The sequence below is a fragment of the Bombina bombina genome, chromosome 3, assembly GCF_027579735.1.
Source record: "Bombina bombina isolate aBomBom1 chromosome 3, aBomBom1.pri, whole genome shotgun sequence".
Taxonomy (NCBI): domain Eukaryota; kingdom Metazoa; phylum Chordata; class Amphibia; order Anura; family Bombinatoridae; genus Bombina; species Bombina bombina.
The window spans coordinates 1,143,826,776-1,143,849,013 of NC_069501.1; the positions used below are offsets into that span (position 1 = coordinate 1,143,826,776).

At 38.8% G+C, this 22,238-nt stretch overlaps 1 protein-coding gene across 2 annotated transcripts in view; it reads right to left on the reverse strand.

The window, feature by feature from the left end:
• The window catches only part of PARP4 (poly(ADP-ribose) polymerase family member 4), a 516,705-nt gene that overhangs the window by 119,100 nt on the left and 375,367 nt on the right, over positions 1 to 22,238 (reverse strand). For both annotated transcript variants that reach the window (XM_053708536.1, XM_053708535.1), the window contains exon 32: positions 681 to 763. In XM_053708536.1, the coding sequence (XP_053564511.1) occupies positions 681 to 763 (83 nt within the window). The remainder of the gene's footprint in view (positions 1 to 680; positions 764 to 22,238) is intronic.

A 22,238-nucleotide genomic window follows, 5' to 3' on the forward strand; every position in this document is an offset into this window, starting at 1 on the left:
ACCTAAGTATACAACTATTCAATAAATTACCAGCAACAACATACTGATCAATCATATTTTGAGTTGCCACTTCCGGTATATATTGAATACATAGAATTGTTACTAGCCCCCATACCTTATAAGTTATCTATTTATAGATAATTTTTTACCCACCACACCAACCAATATACGATTAACAAGTAATATTATCTTGGCTCCTAAGAGTGTTTTTAAGTGTGTGTTTTCCAATTTTAACTAAGCCTTAATAAAAGTTAATTTTTAATGTTATTTAGCTTACTCAGACAGTTTTGTCTTTGTTCTCTGCACATCCTTGCACGACTATCTCTGTTACCACAAGTTATTTAATTAAACAATCCCCAGAGTGCTACAAATCTTACCGATTAGTTGTTGCAGCCCTAAACCGTATATAATCCTAAGGGACATTTCTGTGTAATTATGGAAAATTTTTGATCCTTAATGCTGTGGTTTATCATTCTCCACTTTTTTTCGCAACACTGACAGCATCATTTTCCCTAGGGACGCCTAGGGTTCTATACTTTATATATTTCCCCTTTTTTTCTGGTGAACATGGTCTGTGTATATGATGAGCATGTTGGGCATGTTTTATCAATTTTATTATTACTTGTTTATTTATTTAGTTTTGATTTATTATAAAATGGATATAATTAAAAAATACATACCTCATCCAAATAATTACAATCGAAATTATTAGAATCGAAAGAAGAAGATGAAGATGAAGATTCAAAGCTTCCTCCTCTTTCACCTAGGAAGCAAATAATTTGATTAAATGGATGGTACAGTCACAATTAAACTTTCATATTTTAGACAGAGTATGCAATTTAAAAAATAAATACAAATTCTAATTTACTTCTATTATCAAATTTACTCTGTTCTTTTGGTATCCTTTGTAGAAGCGTAAACATAGGTAAGTTCATATAAGCTTGTGAGTGTGCAGATATCTTTAACATTCTATTGGTGGCACGGTTTGCAACAATGGTGTTGATTCCAATCAAGTTGATCATTTTTATTGGCTATTTGTTTTGCTTCCCTATACACCTTTTACGGCATTGGAACAATCACAATCCAAACTAGAAAATTATATCTGTATTTGAAAAATATCAGAAAAGGGCATTGAAAAATTAACCAATAAGATGCTTGGACAACATCAAATTTGACAACCACAATCCACCTAACCACAAGTAATCAACTAAAATGGACACATTCAATTTAATAGCCAAAGGCACTTGATAGATACTCAAATCCCACTGACTGACTAATAACACACACCTAATACAAGATAAAAATATTAGCCACAGTTCTTTACAAGAAAAACAAGATTGCGCTTCCAATGTCAGCAAACGTGACACCCCTTTTTGATAACGATTAAATCATATCATCATAATTACATGAAATGTAAATGTAAAAACATGACTAAAACATATCAACAAGATATTGACAGTTGCAAAATTAATTATGAAATACATACAAGAAGAGCGCAACTCTGGTTCAACAAGATTTATTAATTGAAAGAAGTGCAATATATACAAGCACTTACATTAAAAATAGCAGTCTTGAATGTCTGTATCTCAAAGTCCACAGTAGCCAAAGAAGGGATTGCCACTTCCCCTGGCGCTTGCCACATTTGCAGTATGATGTAGATATTTATCTAAACAAGATAAATAACAAAATGCCCCTCTTGACAAAGTCCGGCCGTGATCCGGTCAAAATGCTTAGGGGTAATTTTAAGAAGAGTGTCCCCATCACTGTACCAGTAGCCTTAGCACATGTGAACTGACCACTGGTTATAGGAACGCCATACTCTGGTGTGGCATTGTGTTGCAATCTTGTTTGGATAATCGTTTACATCATACCGCAATTGTGACAAGTGCCAGGGGAAGTGGTGATCCCTTCTATGGCTACTGTGGACATTCAAGACCACTAATTTTAAGGTAAGTGCTTGTATATATTGCACTTGTTTTAATTATTAAATCTTGTTGAATCAGAGTTGCATTTTTCTTGCTTGTGTTTCATGTGTGATTCTCAACTCCATCGGATACAGAAAACCTGGTGAAAGGGAGATGCACCCGATTATTATTATTATCATCATCATTTATTTGTAGAGCGCCAACAGATTCCACAGCGCCATAGGCGGTATACAAGGTAACATTTATAGGGATTAAATAGGTAGAGGGCCCTGCCGATAGTTGCATTGTTGTAGTCAGTTCTTATGAAGGTGACCTGCAAACAGTTGGGCTCTTAGGCTTACATGCTAAGGGGGATGAATGGCATAGCAATTGAGGAGAAGAACTGGGATTAGGAAAGGTTAGTGTAGGCTGTATGCATCCCTGAAAAGTAGAGCACTTTAACTTTTTAAAACTAGGGGAGAGCCTTGTGACGTGAGGCAGAAAGTTCCACAAGATGGGAGCCAGTCTGGAGAAGTCCTGTAAATGGGAATGTCAGGAGGTAACAAGAGAGGAGGAGAGTGGGAGATCATGAGCAGAGCAAAGGGGATGGGAGGAAGAGTATCTGGAGAAGAGGTCTGAGATGTAGAGGGAGGAGTGCAGGTGAGGGTTTTGTATGTCAGAGTGAGAACTGTGTGTTTTATTCTGGAGGCAAGAGGAAGTCAGTGCAGAGAGGTGCAGAAGATGAAGAGCGACAAGTAAGGAAGATGAGCCTGGCAGAGGCATTTAGTGTAGCCTTCTCTGGGGCTTCCGCTGCCCCATTAATACTTTCTATTAGGGTACCGCAAGGCTCTGTCCTTGGTCCCCTTTTCTTCTCAATCTACATGTCATCTATAGGCTCCTTAATTGTTGTCTCTGTGGAGTGATGGGGGCGAAATCCAGATTGCAGTGGGTCAAGGAGTGAGTTTAATGTAAGGAAATGGGATAGGCGTGCATATACTATCTTTTCAAGAAGCTTTGAGGCAAGAGGGAGTAGGTAAATAGGGCGGTAATTGGATGGGGAGGTTGGATCGAGAGATTTTTTAAGAATAGGTGTTACCAGTGCATGTTTTAGAGATGAGGAAAATATACCGGTCCTGAGGGAGAGGTTGAAAATGTGTGTGAGTATAGGGGTAAGGGTAGAAGAGAGGGAGGGGAGTAGATGTGAGGGGATAGGGTCGAGGGGACAGGTAGTGAGGTGAGAGAACAGTATAAGTGCAGAAACTTCTTCCTCAGTAACAATGGCGAAAGAGCTAATTTTATGGGTTTTGGATGACTGTGAGCTTTTGAGGGGGTGGGAGACTGGTAGTATGTTTAGAGCTGATTTCATTTTTGATGGAGTCGATTTTGTTATTGAAGTAGCTGGCAAAATCTTGAGCTAAGAGAGAAGTTGTATTAGGAGGTGGGGGTGGGCAGAGAAGAGTATTGAAAGTGGACAACAGACATTTTGGGTTTGAAGAAAGAGTAGAGATAAGAGTAGAGAATTAAAGTTGCTTAGAGAGCTTAAGGGCAGAATAGTAGGAATTCAAGATGAACCTGTAGTGAAGAAAGTCAGCTGAACTACAAGATTTTCTTCAGTGCCGCTCAGAAGTACAGGAACATATGCGTAGGTACTGTGTCAGAGGAGTTTGCCAGGGCTGAGGATGAGTGTATGAGTTCCGAGCTATGGTAAGAGGGGCCAGATTGTCAAGGACCAATGCAAGGGTGGAATTATAGTGGAGGATAGATTAGTCAGGGCAGGAAAAGGAGGAGATGGAAGAGAGGAGAGGTTCGAGAGAACTAGCAAGCTGTTGCTGATCTAATGACATAATGCTTCTGGGAAGTTTGGTGAGAGGGGTAGAAGGAGAGTTGTAGGGAGGGATGTGATGTTGCAAGTGGGGAGATGATGGTCAGAAAGAGGAAAAAGGGAGGTTTGTGAAGTTTAAAATAGTGCATCGATAGCTAAAAATCAGATCAAGGGAGTGACCATCTTTGTGATTGGGAGAGTCAGTCCATTGTGACAGACTGAAAGAGGAAGTAAGTTGCAGAAGTTAATAGATGTGTGGGTTTGTAGGGGGCGCCTAAGGCAATCTGGTTATTAAAAAGTATTATATAATTGATAGATATAAATTTATAGGTTTAGTCAATAGTAGATCAGGTTATGTGTTCAGTGTTAATTAAATTACCCAAATTTTGTGATGTAAGTGTATTAACATATATATATATATATATATATATATATATATATATATATATATATAATAATTCATAATAAATGCATAAGAAAAGTATTGATAAAAAAATAATAAAATACTCAAATGTGGTGTGCAATATTTGGTTAGGTGTTTGTGATACCTTCCACAAAACTCCTACTTATAATATAATTAGACAAAAGACTAGTGTTACTGTACCAACTGTGTACCAAGGGTTAACCCCAGATGAACAATGTCCTGCATAGACAATCAGCAATTCACAACCCAGCCAGTTTCAGGTTTAAACAGAATATATGCTTTATTTGAAGGCAGCACACAGATTTATACACCCTGGCTTCAGGTTACAAAGGGCATTGGGTTAACAGTAAGGCAAACATATGAACAATGCATCAAACAATTGTCTATTCACAGGTAAAACAGATTAACATATTAAGTTAATTAACTAGGGAAGAACGTTTACTCAGACAATCTGATGTTGGGCAGTCTAGTTAACATAATCACACAATGACACAATCAGTTTACCCAGACAGACTCCTGAGACACAATCAGATCTTAAACATACATAGAATACATCTTATTACAGAATATAGGAACAGTTCTTATTAGCTATAAAGTCTTTTATGCCCACTTTGCTTATAGAGTCACAATTGCTCCCACAAGGGGCACTCACACCCTGTACCCATCCTGTATTTATGGATACAGGGTGACATAGACATAAGACAGAGGTATGAAAGTACATGGGGTGTCCAGCATATAAAATTCCATATTTCCATGCAGTCTCTGGGTATCCTTAAGCCCATGTACCTCCAGCCCAAAGAATGTTCCATAACAGGCCCTCCAATGTACAGTGGCGAGATTGGTTTTGTCACATCTCTCCCCTTTTCCAAACAGACTAACAGGGTATCTGACCTCCTGCCGGTCAGTGCCCTGGTTAGTCCAGCAACCCACCCATAAAACACAATTAGTAGTACAGCCCACCCACAATAAATGGTTACTACACCTGAGTACGGGGAAAACTTGTCCATGTCCAGGTGCCTCACCACAGCTGTGTGGGGGACTGGTACGCTGAATTGGTGGGTTGCGAGGTGGGCAGAGACCAGCTGTACTCTGCCCGGGTGCCAGCACTACCATGGAAGTAGCCTGGTGGGAGCCTGGTTGCTGGAGGGGAAGACCGACTGTCTCCCCTTCGGATACATAGCTGTGCTGCTGGAGGGGGAGACCAATCGTCTCCCCTTTGGCTAAACAGCCGTGTTGCTGGGGGACAGGACCATCAAACTCCTCTCCCTCTGGTTTGTCATGCTCGGCTGTCCAGGGTATATACTGTGGCATATACCACCAGAGCGCCTGGTAGGCATGTCAGTTTGCTGGGACAATCCATCTGTATTCCCGTTATGAGAGAGAATTCCTGTCCATACAAACAAGGGTTCAAATTCCTCAGTGCCCAGACCAGGGCCAAACAGTCCTTCAAAATCCCATCAGCTTCTTTACGAGTTTTCTGTACCTGCTCTTTATAGGTATCCACAATCCCTTCATACTGACATAGGGTGCCCTTGAGTTGCTGCACCTCACTATGAGCCAGCGTCAGCTTCTCCTCCAGTGTCACTAAGTTTGTCTTTAATGTTTCATGTCCCACTCTCAAGCTGGTGTTTTCTGCAGTTTGTCGGTGCAGCTTGTCTAGCAGAGATTCCTGTTCTAAACGTGCTTTTTCCTCTGCGCTCCTCTTCTCCTTCATCAGCGCATTGTAACGGGACCTCCACATATCAATAGCGGATAGAGATTTACTGAGCTCAGCGTCCTGGGGCTTAGCAGCAGGGGGGTCAGTCTCTGCTGCACGGATCTGGGCCCGGGTAGTCACAGAGTTAACATCAGCGGGACCCATAGGAGCGTAGGCAGAAACAAGGGGGGCCAAGTCATTTCCAAGAAGAACATCAGCAGGTAAGTCCTTCTTGACCCCCACATTCACAGGTCTAGCGCCCACTCCCCAATCCAAATGTACCCTGGCAACAGGTAGGCTGAACACATCGCCCCCTGCTACCCTCACAGCCACAGTGTCTCCAGTGTACTGTTTCTCAGACACCAAGTTCTTTTGAAGCAAGGTCATGGTAGCACCAGTATCCCGTAGACCACTGACCTTCTTCCCATTCACTTTAACCAGTTGCCGGTTATTCCGGTGGGCAGCTTGCACAACGTCTACCTCATGTAGGATGCTCCAGCATTCTTGCGCCTCTACGTAGCGGGCCGCAGGCTGAGGATTACGTGGGATTCCGCCGGCGGGTCTTCTCCAGGACTGCGCTTGGTTCGCTGCGTTTAGGGGACACTCTGGTCTTTTGTGCCCTAGTTGCTTACATCTAAAGCACCGAATAGGTTGTGAGTAGCCCCGCGAATTGAACAGGGCTCTCTGAGGGTAGTTCGTGGCCGGAGGCCGTGTGGTATAGCGGTGCGCCGGGGTTTGGTAACTGGCAGCTGCTGGGGTGACTGGGGGTCTGTACTCCACTCTAGCAGGGGGCTTAGTGGTAGCAATGTCCAGTTTGCGGGCATCCGTATACTCATCTGCCAAGCGAGCCGCTTCCTGCAGGGTGGAGGGTTTACGGTCCCGAACCCACTCTCGAACTCCTGCGGGTAATTTGTCGAAGCAATGTTCCAACAGGAATAGCTGCAGCACCTCTTCCCCAGATATGGCTTGGCACCCCGCTATCCAGTGAGCTGCTGTGCGGTGCACCTTACATGCCCACTCAAGGTAGGAATCTCCAGCTAATTTAACAGTGTCTCTGAACCGTCTCCGGTATGCCTCCGGTGTAACCGCATACCTGGAGAGCAGAGCCTCTTTTACAGTATTATAATCCCTGACTTCCTCATCTGGAATGGCCCGAAAAGCCTCTCTGGCCCGGCCGGATAATTTTCCAGATAATATCGTGACCCAGTCCTCTGCGGGTACCTTGTGTAGTGCACATTGCCTCTCAAAATCCGCAAGGTACCCATCAATCTCTCCTTCTGTTTCCAGGAAGTTTTTAAAAGATGCAAAATTTACTTTTCTCTTTTCCATCTTAGTCAGTATTGTAATAATCCCCCTCTTCCTGAGGTTACTGGCTTGTGTAGTTGCTCTTCTGGGCGATAAGGTTCATTCCGTCGCTGCCACCAATGTTACTGTACCAACTGTGTACCAAGGGTTAACCCCAGATGAACAATGTCCTGCATAGACAATCAGCAATTCACAACCCAGCCAGTTTCAGGTTTAAACAGAATATATGCTTTATTTGAAGGCAGCACACAGATTTATACACCCTGGCTTCAGGTTACAAAGGGCATTGGGTTAACAGTAAGGCAAACATATGAACAATGCATCAAACAATTGTCTATTCACAGGTAAAACAGATTAACATATTAAGTTAATTAACTAGGGAAGAACGTTTACTCAGACAATCTGATGTTGGGCAGTCTAGTTAACATAATCACACAATGACACAATCAGTTTACCCAGACAGACTCCTGAGACACAATCAGATCTTAAACATACATAGAATACATCTTATTACAGAATATAGGAACAGTTCTTATTAGCTATAAAGTCTTTTATGCCCACTTTGCTTATAGAGTCACAATTGCTCCCACAAGGGGCACTCACACCCTGTACCCATCCTGTATTTATGGATACAGGGTGACATAGACATAAGACAGAGGTATGAAAGTACATGGGGTGTCCAGCATATAAAATTCCATATTTCCATGCAGTCTCTGGGTATCCTTAAGCCCATGTACCTCCAGCCCAAAGAATGTTCCATAACAGGCCCTCCAATGTACAGTGGCGAGATTGGTTTTGTCACAACTAGTGATATAAATATCTAAGATTGTGAACTTGAAAGTGCAAACTAATTCTATATCTGTTGATACGATAGTGAAATGTTGTCTTAAACCATTAATCTTATAAAAAATTAGGTTAAAAATATACTGGCCAAATTTTACAAATACGACAAATTAATCTCTAATGAAATAAAGGTTCTCAGCAATGCATAATGCAATACAACAATATTTAATAAAACTAATACAATCAATTTACATTACGTAAGTCGTTTTGCGGTAAGGCCAAAAAAGTGTGCGGTGACCCTAAACCTGCAAGACTCGTAATACCAGCGGTAGGAAAAAAAGCAGCGTTATCATCTGCTTTTTCAGCTACCGCAAAACTTGTAATCTAGGCCTCAGTTTGTAATCTATATTGTTAAATGCCCATGTTGGCAGAGCTGTGTAGGTGAGATGACTAGATGTATCCAGTATAGAATCAGAGAATATATGAGCGCTATTAGGATAAAAAAAATCATAAGGCACGAGTAGCTCACCATTTTCTACAAACAGGACATGCTGTTAATCAGCTAAGGTTTCAAATAATTGATTTTGGTGGAAAACCATGTAAAGGGGGTGATAGGGAGCTAATGTTGAAACAACGCAAATCATTTTGGATTCACGAGTTACGGACCTTTGAACCTTTTAGGATTTAATAGCGATTGGGATCTATTGTCTTGTGAAAAAAAGGAATAAATCCCCCTGTATATATTTTTTATGTAAATAATTTTCTGTGAAGTACTTGGCCAATTTGTTTGCACATAATGTATAATGCTTCTTGAAAAGTTAGAATTGATATGTGTTTTAATGTAGGTTAAATAAATATGCCATTTTTGTTTAAAGGACATTAAGGAGTTAATATGTTATAATAGTTCTGGCATTAAACTTTTATGATTCAGATATGGCAGGCAATTTTAAACAACTTTCCAATTTACTTTTATCATTAAATTTGCTTTGTTCTCTTGGTATTCTTAGTTGAAAGCTAAACCTAGGTAGGCTCATATGCTAATTTCTAAACCCTTGAAGGCCGCCTCTTATCTGAATGCATTTAACAGTTTCTCACACCTTGAGAACGTTAGTTCATGTGTGCCATATAGATAACATTGTGCTCACTCCAGTGGAGTTATTAATGAGTCAGCACTGATTGGCTAAAATGCAAGTCTGTCAAAAGAACTGAGATAAGGAGGCAGTCTGCAGAAGCTTAGATACAAGTTAATTACAGAGGTAAAAAGTATATTAATATAACGGTGTTGGTTAAGCAAAACTGGGGAATGGTTAATAAAAGGAATAATCTATCTTTTTAAACAATAACATTTTTGGTGTTTACTGTCAGTGCTTTTTTAAAGAAATATTTTGTATGCTGCAACAATTTTGCAACATTAACATTTCCCCAGGGAAATAGAAGGACTGGCGAGCATTCTTAAATAATCTCACGATCACAAAGAGAGCTTTTTAGAATTGGCTGCCAGAGAAACCTGTCTGAATTCGGTGACTACAAAATGTATAGTTGTTTGGGAAATGTCTGATACTGTGTCATACTCTATGTGGAGCCTTATGTTTGTTTTTCCTTGTTGCTTTTGATGACTAGGCAGTAAATAGTAGCAGCCTTGATTAAATTAATTAAGGTACTTCCTAAATATACCCTAGTTTTACAGGTTATTATTTGTAAAGGATTAACAGCTGCGGCTATATGCAAAACATTAAAAAAAAAACAAGGCCATTTTCAGTCTGCTTGCAGCAGAATCCCTCAAGATTCCTTTTCCAGCATTATATCTCAACATCATATATTTAGGTATCCAAATCTTTACTAACACTAACATATAGGGCCGATGATCTAAAGCTCTCTAGGCTGGCGAGATTAGGGATAGTCTAGTCAAAATTAAACTTTCAAGATTCAGATAGAGCAGGCAATTTTAAGCACCTTTCTAATTTACTCCTATTGTCAATTTTTCTACGTTCTCTTGGTATCTTTATTTTAAAAAGCTGGAATGTAAGCTTATGTGCCGGGCCCATTTTTGGTTCATCACCTGGGTAGCGCTTGCTGATTGGTGTCTAAATGTAGCCATCCAATCAGCAAGCATTACCCAGGTGCTGAACCAAAAATGGGCCGGCTCCTTAGCTTACTTTCCAGCTTTTTAAATAAAGATACCAAGAGAATGAAGAAAAATTGACAATAGGAGTAAATTAGAAAGTTGCTTAAAATTGCCTGCTCTATCTGAATCATGAAAGTTTATTTTTGACTAGACTATCCCTTTAAAGATTACTCGCCAGTACTTCTATTTCCCTGGTAGAATTATCTAAAGCCCCTTTTTACCTAAGGGGAGAATACTGCATTCCTTATGGGGAGGAGATGCATACATTACAGAAGTGCACACAATAATTAGTATTTTAAATGTCTTACAAAATGAATAATTGAACCATTCACACAAATATACCCAGGAAAAAAATTGTATTGTTAAAGGGATATGAAACCAATATAATTATCTTGTGATTCAGACAGAACATGCAATTTTTTTTAAAAAAAGTTTCCAATTTACTTCTATTATCAGAATTGCTTAGTTCCCATGATATTCTTTGTTGAAGAGATACCTAGGTGGGCATCTGGAGCACTACATGGCAGGAAATAGTGCTGCCCTCTAGTGCTCTTGCAAAATTGCTAAAATATAGTGCTCCAGAAATGGGCAGCTCCTAAGTTTACATCCCTGTTTCCCAACAAAAGATACCAAGAGAATGAAGGAAAATTCATAATAGAAGAAACTTAGACAATTGCATGCTCTATCTGAATCATGAAAGAAAACATTTGTGTTTCATATCCCTTTAAGGTGCATTAAAAATCGGAACAAAATTTTTCACCAAAAATTGTATTTCATCAAAAACGTTACACAGGAATAAATTGTATTAAATATGCACAGCATAAATCATAATTTAAGTACCCTGGATGTGCAAAAATCACTTAGAAATTCGTACTTAGAAGTACAAAATACAAAGCGCAATTGTTGTTTTTTGTAAAATGAGCTGAACATGGGCGTGTATGAAATTGTATCTCTAAAAGCAGCCTAATTCTGTACAGATTTTCACACTACAGATCTCACAGTGTTTTTCTTTCATACTAAAAGGTGGCGAGCTTTTCTCAAAACACTCAAAATACCTAAAACCCTAATAGAAAAACACATGCATACGAAAATATAGGCTCTATTACTTTCAATAGGAGATATCATGAAAAAAACACGTCTCATCTGGTGAGGTTTAGATCATCGGGCCCACAGTATACACAAAACTTCATAATGTAATTACCCTAACAAACCACAATCAATGTAAATGATCTAGTCACTATTTAAAGAACCATAATAATCGAAAAATGACATGCTCTAATTTTTAGAGCATGTCATTTTAAGACTATTGACCCTACACTATTGTGTGTTTAACCCCTGCAAAGGACTTAAACACACAGTAGAAGTGCTGCTCAGGACCTGTGGAGCACTACTGGTCCCAAGCGGAACCCGCTGCTGATTCAGTCAGCAGTGCTAGTCGCACAACTGAAATGTGCAACTACCACTGCTGATAAGATCAGCGGTGGTCTCCGCTTGGGACCAGTAGTACTCCACAGGTCCTGAGCAGCACTTCTACTGTGTGTTTAACCCTTTTCTAACCACCAATCAGCAAGTGCTACCTAGGGTGCTGAACCAAAATTGAGACAGCTTCTAAGCTTACATTCCTGTTTTTTCAAATAAAGATACCAAGAGAACGAAGAAAAATTGATAATAAGGGTAAATTAGAAAGTTGCTTAAAATTGCATGCTCTATCTGAATCATGAAAGACAAAAATGTGGGTTTCATATCCCTTTAAGGTGAGTTCACCAATATGCTTTATGTTAAGGATAAACAAAAAGAACAAATATAAAGCGCTATAATCACAATCACCAGAAAAAAAATACCAAAATATCAAATACAGGAAAAACAAGGAAAAAATTCAAAAGATCGTGTGATTCAAATGTTAAATTGATAATAATAATGTCACAGTACTTGTTAGTTGCAGATCAAAAAAAGGGTAAATGATAAATAAGTTCCTTGGACAGTGTAGATTTTTCGTATCCTGCTTTACAGTGGCACTGCTGTATTTGGACCGTATATTCTCAGCAGGGCCGGCCCTAGCCATTGCGGGGCCCAAGGCAGGATGACAAAATGGGGCCACCTTTCTCCACGCCCCCAACCCCGCCCAATCTCTGCCCCCCAGCTTTTAAAATGAAAAAAAAAAAAATAGAAGAAAAATTATTTAAGGTAATGCACAACATTTTATATATATAAAAAAACATAAATCCACCAATGTGGAGCACTGTGGAGCACTATAACATTGTATATATTGCAATATACCATTTATACTATTGGAACAACTGTTTATGTATATAATGAAGAATTATGCTGACAATTAGGAACAGTTGAGTTGAACTGGGTCTGGGCCTTATTTTTATGTGTTTTCTTATGATAACAAGAACATTACAGAGACGCCAGGGCCGGCCCTAGCAAATGCAGGTCCCTAGGCAGATTGACAGCACGGGGCCTCTACCCAGAACAAAAAATGGGGCAATGCACTGTACCACACAGAGATACTTATATACACATACATCCACACACTCAGACACATACACAGGTGTACACACACACAGCCCACACACCACACACACAGCCCACACAATAAAATAAATGATGCCCCCAGCAATAAAATGAAGCCCCCAGCAATAAAATAAAGCCCCCAGCCCCACTGCAATAAAATGATGCCACAGCCCCACAGTCTGCAAAAAATGATACCCCCAGCCGCACTGCGATAAATGATGCCCCCAGCAATAAAATGAAGCCCCTATGCAATAAAATGATGCCCAGTCCCCCTGCAATAAAATGATGCCCCCAACAAAAATATAATGCCCCCAGCAATAAAATGAACCCCCCTGCAATAAAATGATGCCCCAGACCCCTTCAATTGCCCCCAGCCCCCTGCAATAAAATGAAGCCCCCAGCAATAAAATGAAGCCCAGTCCCCCTGCAGCCCCCATCACAAAAATTATGCCCCCATCACAAAAATTATGCCCCCATCACAAAAATTATGCCCCAGCCCCCCTGCAATAAATGATTCCCCCAGCCCCACTGCAATGATGCCCCCAGCAATAAAATGATGCCCCCAGCCACACTGCGATAAATGATGCCACCAGCCACACTGCGATAAATGATGCCCAGTTCCCCTGTAATAAAATGATGCCCCAGCTCCCCTGCAATAAAATGATGCCCCAGCCACACTGCAATAAATGATGCCCCCAGCCCCACTGCAATATGCCCCCAGCAATAAAATGAAGCCCCCCTGCAGCAATAAAATTATGCCCCCAGCCCCCCTACAAAAAATGATGCCCCCCAGCAATACAATTATGCCCATGCCCCAGTTCCCCTGCAATAAAATGATGCCCCTGCAATAATATGATGCCAACAAAAATATGATGCCCCCAGTCCCCCTGCAATAAATGATGCCCCCAGCAAAAAAATGAAGACCCCAACCCCCCTGCAATAAAATGATGCCCCAGCCCCACTGCAATAAATGATGCCCCTAGCAATACAATTATGCCCATGCCCCAGTTCCCCTGCAATAAAATGATGCCCCTGCAATAATATGATGCCAACAAAAATATGATGCCCCCAGTCCCCCTGCAATAAATGATGCCCCCAGCAAAAAAATGAAGACCCCAACCCCCCTGCAATAAAATGATGCCCCAGCCCCACTGCAATAAATGATGCCCCTAGCAATAAAATGAAGCCCCCTGAAATAAAATGATGCCCAGTACCTCTGTAATAAAATGATGCCCCCTGCAATAAAAATATGGGCCCTGCAAAAAAATGATGCCGCCAGCACAAAAATGATGACCCATCAATAAAATGATGCCCCATCTCCCCTGCAATAAAATGATGCCCCCAACAAAAATATGATGCCCCCAGCCCCCCAGCAATAACATTAATCCGCTGCAATAAAATGATTCCCCAGACCCCTTCAATTGCCCCCAGCAATACAATGATGCCCCAGCCCCTTCAATTGCCCCCAGCCCCCTGCAATAAAATGCTGCCCCCATGGAGCTCTGCAGCTGAGCTGCTTACCATGATTCATGATGGGATGATGATCATGATCAATTCACAGCCAGCCAGCCCTGGCCCTCTACTCCTCCTCAGTCAGACAGTCCCACACTCAGCTCCGATCCCACTCTCTCGACTCTGCTGTGCTCATCCTACGCTCCTCCCACCGGAATCCCACGGATTACCGCTCCGCTCCTGAGTCCTGAAAGTGACTGCGCGGTGCCAATTTTTAAAAAAACAATGCCGCCAAAAAGTGCTTTTTTTTTTTTAATTGCACCGGCGGCGTGGCGGGGCCCTCCTAAGCACGGGGCCCAAGGCGGCCACCTCGCCGCCACACCCCAAGGACGGCCCCGATTCTCAGTGAGGGATCCAAAATGGCAGACATGTAAAACAGCAGAAAACAAAGCGCATCTACGATTCACAGTATACTTTAATCAAAGTTGACATGCAAATTCAATAAAAACACACTAAAAATACACATAAAAGCAGCTTATCTGTGTAACTGCCTTGGCAGTCTGATTGATACAGGATGCTCTGTTCTCAATCTTTCTCCCTCTGAGCTGCCTGCAGCTGGTGGGAAAGTTGTTATGAACAGTCTGTGTCCTTGGATTTTAGAAATAGTGCCAGTACATAAGATCTGTTTGAAATAAGTATACTGATCCTTATTCCAGGTATACCAACAAAAAACTTAAACATGCTACTCAGTGGACCCGCCCCTACGCGTTTCATCAGCATGCAAGTCGACTTTCTCAAACCATTTCTATCAGTTGGTTTTCTGAATTTTTTGTCATAACCTTATTATTCTCATCAATGGACAAAGTTAAATCTAAGAAGTAAATTTCTTTTGCATTAATATTTCCAGTAAAACTGAGATTAAAATCATTAGTATTGATACAATATATAAAGTCCCTTTCCTCTTTGATTGTCCCCTTCCATACAATGATGATATCGTCTATGTACCTTTAATATTTATACAATTTATCTCAAAACTGATTATTGTTCCAAATCATATGCTCTTCAAACTGCCCCATATAGATGTTGGCATATGAGGGAGCCACCTTTAATTTGTTTATAAAATTGTACGTTAAAATTCAAAATAGCTGTGATTAAGTACATAATATATGCCCTCCACTAGGAACTTCTCATTGTATTGCTGGGATATCCCAGTTCCTGCATTTTTCCTTGAAAGCCTGTACTCCTTTATCATGTGGAATATTGGTGTAAAGGGCAGAGACATCTCATGTCATCCAAAGGTATTCTGCATCCCATTAGAGGTCCTCAAATTTACAATATTTATAGTATCCATAGTGTCTTTTAAGAAGGAATTTATAGACTTAACCTTGGGCTGCAGGTACCAGTTGATGTATGCTGAAAAGTTACTGCTAGTCCCGATACAATTGGTCTCCCTGGTGGATTAGTGTGTTCCTTGTGTATCTTGGGAATATGGTAGAAAACTGGTGTTTTAGGACTAATTATAAGATAAAATTGAACTCATCATCCTTATTAATAATATTCATTTCTTTGGCTGGGATTAATATTGCCCTAAGGGATTTTTTATATTCTGTAATAGGATCCTTTTTTAATTCCAAAAATTTGCTGCTAAGTTTTTTGATTGCTTTTCTTTCATGGTCTGATAGGATGCCATTTAATTTATTCACCTTACCATTCTTCAAGTTTTTGTCGAATAAGGTGTTAAAATCTTATATATATATATATATATATATATATATATATATATATATATATATATATATATATATACACACACACACACACACACACACAGAGAAGCAAACGTTTGAAGGCCGAAACGATCATCTGGGGTTGCTGTGTTCCTTGTTCAGAGAGGAATTGCCTGGTATTTCGGCACTGGACTGACCGTAATAGGCGGGATCAGACTGATATACTACAGGAAAGCTCTTCTCTGTGAAAAGTATTACTGGGCTAAAAGAAGCTGCACCCAGGTGGTAAATCGCCATAGAACAGGCTAACAATAGTATTGAGCCAGTTGTTCATTCCTGTGAGTGTGCTTCTCTCTGTGTATATGTATATATATATATATATATATATATATATATATATATATATATATATATATATATATAGATAGATAGATAGATAGATAGATAGATAGATAGATAGATAGATACGCCCTGTGTATGGGTCGGATAAAAAGATGATTTACCTTTAAAATGACTGTGTAAAGTACCCCTATCCTCCTCATGAGTTGATAAATTAAGAAGTTCAGACCAGTCTACATAATTTGCCGGGTTTGAATACTCCAGAGAATGTTCCTTTTTAAGCACTAGGAAATCCAAAGCAAGTGGCAGCAAAAAGATGTATTTAAATATAAAGCACAGAAATTAACAGCAGTGACGTTTTGGTATTACTACCTTAATCATGCTATCAAACACACTGAATTACAACTATTTATACTTGTACACCACTAGGTGGTGCTCAAAAGTACATCAATTATTAACTCTTCTTACAACATCCTTAAAGGTAATGTTTTAAAGGAAAATTTACATACTAATTTCACATGTTAAAATAAAAAAATAGAAAACCTTACAACTACTATATCAAGCCTGAAAGCAACAGACTCAAAAAAAAAATCAAAAGTACAAAATACAATTATTATTTCATTATTCATATCTATATACAAATATTTCAACATATCTTTTTCAAAGTAATGTGTATTTAGAAATCAGGTATAATATATAGATAGATAATTTAGATAGATAATTTTTCACTTAAGTCCTACTAATACATCTTATGCCATTAGAGATGACAGAAAAAACTAAAGATCCCAATCTCTATTTAGCCCATTTGGCTCCATGGCTCCTAATTTAAAAATCCAAAAGGATTCTCGCTGTTTTCGCAAAAGCTCTCTGTTACCTCCTCTACGGGGCATGGGAACACTTTCTATTACTTGAAACCTCAGTTGGTTAATTGAGTGTCCCATTTTAATAAAATGGTGAGCTACAGGGGCTTTAATATTACCCGTTCTAATGTTGCTTTTGTGCTCAATAATTCTATCCCTGATATTTCTAGTTGTTACCCCTATATAGTGCCGCCCACAGGAACACTTAATAATGTATACCACAAAATGTGTATGACATGTGTGATAACCTCTGATTTCAAACTTTTTTCCTGTGGTGGGGTGATAGAAAACGGGGCCTTTAATCATATTATTGCAACATGAGCATTTTAAGCCTGGGTAGCATCCCTCATTTTTACAAGTAATGAATCCCTGTTTTTTTTTTTTTTTTTACTAGAGCCGACATCTGCTTTAATAAGCTGTTGTTTGATATTCAGGCCATGCTTATATGCGGGCATAGGGCATTTCTGGAATTCTTTAATTTCTGGGTTACAATTGGATAGGACAGCCCAATGTTTCTTAATACGTTGAATCTGGACAGGTTGTGCATTAATTTCAGAAACAAAAACTATACGTTGATCATCCTTTTTATTTTCCTTTTTAGGACTTAAAGTCTCTCTAGGAATGGATAATGCGTATTTAATGTCTTTATCAATAACGGCGGGTGGATACCCACTCTTTAAGAATCTGTTGCCCATTTCTTTAAATCTCACATTAAGTAAATTGTCATCTGTAAGAATCCTACGAGCCCTTAAGAATTGACTACGGGGTAGAGCTTTAAGTAGGGAAGGTGGATGAGCACTGTCAAAGCAAAGAAGGCTAATATGGTCAGTATCCTTCCTGAATAAATCTACTTTTAAAGACCGACCATTTTTCATCACTTTAGTGTCAATGAAAGCTATATTATCCTCACTCCAAGACAATTTGAATTGTATATGCCTTGTAGCACAATTCAAGTCTTTTTACAAAAGCCATCAGGGAGCCAACGTCACATTTTTCCTCGAAAATATTCATGAAAATATTGGCGGAATTGGGGGCGACGTTGGACCCCATGGCTGTCCCTTGTATTTGCAAATAATAATCATCTTCAAATAAAAAATAATTGCAGTACAGGGTAAGCTCTAACAATTGTAAATCTGTATGTGCCTTCAAATAAACTAGATTAGTACTCAATATTGCTTTGACTGCCCCCATTCCACTTTTGTGTGTGATTGAAATGTAGAGAGACTCTCTATATCTAAACTAAACAAGAGGTATTTATCAGTATCAATTCCCAATGTATTAATTTTCCTTAAAAAAAATAACTAGTATCCTTTATAAATGAATATGAATTTGAAATTTCAACATATGCTAAAATGGGCATAATAGAGATTGGGATCTTTCGGTTTTTCTGTATGGCATATGATGTATTAGTAGGAATCAAATGATAAATTATCTATCTAAATTATCTATCGATATATTATACCTGATTTCTAAATACACATTACTTTGAAAAAGATATGCTGAAATATTTGTACATAGGATATAGATATGAATAATGAAATAATAATTGTATTTTGTACTTTTGATTTTTTTGAGTGTGTTGCTTTCAGGTCTGATATAGTAGTTGTAAGGTTTTCTATTTTTTTATTTTAATATGTGAATACACATTATGTGTACATTTTCCTTTAAAACATTACCTTTAAGGATGTTATATGAAGAGTTAATAATTTATGTACTCTTGAGCGTGGTGTAGAAGTATAAATAGCTTTAATTCAGTGTGTTTGATAGCATGATTAAGGTAGTAATACAGCAACGTCGCTGCTGTTAATTTCTGTACTTTATATTTAAATAAAAATTTTTGCTGCCACTTGCTTTGGATTTCCTTGTGGGGATTGGAGGCTTGAGTGGTCCTCCACAGTGGCGTTGAGGGACCATTGAGTGCTGGACTGATTTGTTTGCTCCTATTCAAGCACTTTCAGAGTGGATACTGTCTTAATATCAAAAGAATCATGCCGTTTCTGATCATATTGTTTTTTCGGATCTTTTAGAAAGTACCTTTTTAAGATCAGCTTCCTAATATATTTCTGAAGGTCTAAATACATTTAAACTTTAATCCCTTTCCCAGTAATTTGATTTCACTATTAGTTAGGGTTACAGAATATATATCTAAGCTATATCTAATATTTTTTGGCTGTTTTTCTTTCCCTGTGCCATTCTGCCTCCTCTACATCCTCTTTTGGTTCCCTTCTTTTGGTCCACCTGTTGTTCCCATCCCTCTCTATCGTCCCCAGTGTCTCTTACGTTTTTACTATATGATTCCTCTGCGGGTTTTCCCTGTCTCTGTTTCCTTCCCATAAAAAAGGAGGAGGAGAGGCTGGAGTATTTCTTCTAACCGTATTATCGGATTTGCTAGAATGTATATTCTTAGGCTTGGCCCTCTTGCCATCTTTCACAATGATTTGAATTATTGTGGTTCAATGGTTTGAATCTATTGGTTCTATGGACCTAATATCCTCTTCTATTGGGAGTTATATAGACAGAGGTATGTTAGTGATCAGATCTCTCATAATTTTTTAAAATATTATTATTTGCCCCACCCTTAGATCCATCATTTTGTTTATATTTTGGACTTCTAGTGTCTATTTCACCTTCTCTGGTGGGGCCCAAGTTAATATGAACAATTTTATTATGATTATTATTGCTGTATGTGTAGTAAAATTAACAAAACAGATGAAGTATATAATTGGAATCATACAAAAAGTTACACCATTAACTTTAGAGGTGCCACATATGTTGTGTACCACTTACAATGTATTTGTGGAAAAATTTACATAGGACGCACTAAGCAAATGATAAAGAGGAGGTTGTACGAACACAGAGAGAATATTACCAACGGTTTTTAAAACCATAATGTATCTAAGCATTTTAGATTTAAGCATAACAAAAAAATCTCCAATTTAAAAATAAAATTTTTAGAACAGATATCCCCTTGTAGAGATGAACATACAAGAGTAACTAGTCTCAGACAGTGTGAAACTAAGTGAATCTACTTACTGGGGAGTTTGATCTGGCAGGGATTAAACATTGACATAGATTTAGCTGCATTTTTTCTTCGCTTGAGGAAATAAGAGATTAAATAAAAATATATAGAGACTAAAGGATTTAAGTAGGATATATGTACATGTAAATTAAATATTATAAACACTTTAACAAATTGCTTAAAACATCCAAAATATCACTTAAAAATATGATCCATAAGGATTATATACTGTCTTTAAGAAAAATTAGATGTTGAAATTTTTAATCCATTTTTCATGTGTGTACATATATTTTGTTTAATTGAGTCATATAAACAGTAACGTGGGCATATCAGCCTAATAAAGTATCAATAATGCAATTTTTGCATATATCTCAGGTCCTAATTTGTTACACAATGTCTAAAAAGTTTCCTGATACAAGATAGAACTTTAACTGTATGTTACATTTTTTTACTCTTTTAAAACTGGAAGATTTTTAGGTTGTACGTGTTGGTTTTTCCAATCGATCAAGATTCTTTAGTTATTTTGAGATAATTACATTTTAAATTAAGCATTTTGTATTCTTTTAAATTAAGCTATCATATGTTCATAGAAGAATGACATAATGTATGAGGGCTGGCCTTATCTGTCTTTTTAATCTCAGCTGTTTATACAATACGCTACCAGAAGTCATTGACCCCTTAAGAAAGTCGGCTAGAATGCTGACGAAATGAGTAGGGGCGGGTCCACTGAGTAGCATGTTCAAGTTTTGTTGGTATACCTGGAATAAAGATCGGTATACTTATTTCGTACAGATCTCATGTACTGTCACTATTTCTGAGATCCAAAGACACGGACCGTTCATAACAACTTCCCCACCAATTGAAGGCGGCTCAGAGGGAGAAAGATTGGGAACGGAGTGTCCTGTATCAATCAGACTGCCAAGGCAGCAAAACATATAAGCTGCTTTTATGTGTATTTCTAGTGTGTTTTTATTGAATATGCGTGTCAACGTTGCTTAAAGTATACTGTGAATCATGGATGCGCTTTGTTTTCTGCTTTTTTAGATGTCTGTTCCATTTCGGATTCCTCGCTGAGAATATCCGGTCCAACTACAACAGCGCCCCTGTTAAGCAGGATATGAAAAATCTACAATGTTCAAGGAACTTATTTAACATTTACCTTTTTGATCACCTGCAACCAACAAGTGCTGTGACATTATTATTATAATTTTAACATTTATATCACAAGATCTTTTTCCCTGGGGACTCTGAGGAATTTTTTCCTTGTTTTTCCTGTATTTGATATCTTGTTTTTTTTTCCTGGTGATTGTGATTATCTATAGCGCTCTATATTTGTTCTTTTTGTCTCTTCTTAACATAAAGCATATTGGTGAACTCCCCTTAAAGGGATATGAAACCCACATTTTTTCTTTCATGATTCAGATAGAGCATGCAATTTTAAGAAACTTTCTAATTTACTCCAAATTATCATTTTTTCTTTGTTCTATTGCTATCTCTATTTGAAAATGAAGGAATGTAAGTTTAGGAGCTGTCCCATTTTTGGTTCAGCACCCTAGGTAGCACTTGCTGATTGGTGGTTAGAAAAGGGTTAATCCAACAGCAGCTCACAATTTGGTCAATGTGTTTACTCAGTACTCAGTGCCTCAAAACTTGCTAAAGTACCTAAATTACGCCTAGATTACGAGTTTTGAGCTCTATAGGGAAATTAATGAACGCAACAAAAGTGGTGTTATTTAATCCCCTATAATGCTGCCATTACAAGTTTTAAAAAACCTGGCTTGTGCGGGCGATATGGTGCTTTTAAGCTCCATACCGCACCAAAAACAAGCGATGTTTTGACGTGCTTGTGCACACTTTCCCCATAGACATCAATGGGGAGAGCGGGTCAGAAAAAAGTCTAAGACCTGCGATCTCAGAAAGAAAAGCTCAGTAACGCAGCCCCATTGATGTCTATGGGGAAAAAGAAACTAACGTTTAAACCTAACACTCTAACATAAACCCCGAGTCTAAACACCCCTAATCTGCTGCCCCCGACATTACCGACACCTACATAATGTTATTAACCCTAATCTGCTGCTTCTGATATCGCTGCCACCTAAATAAAGGTATTAACCCCAATCTGCCGCTCCCGATATCGCCGCCACAATACTAAAGTTATTAATCCCTATTCCGCCGCACCCCAACATCGCCGCCACTATATTAAAGTTATTAGCCCCTATTCCACCGCTCCCCGACATCGCCGCAACTAAATAAAGTTATTAACCC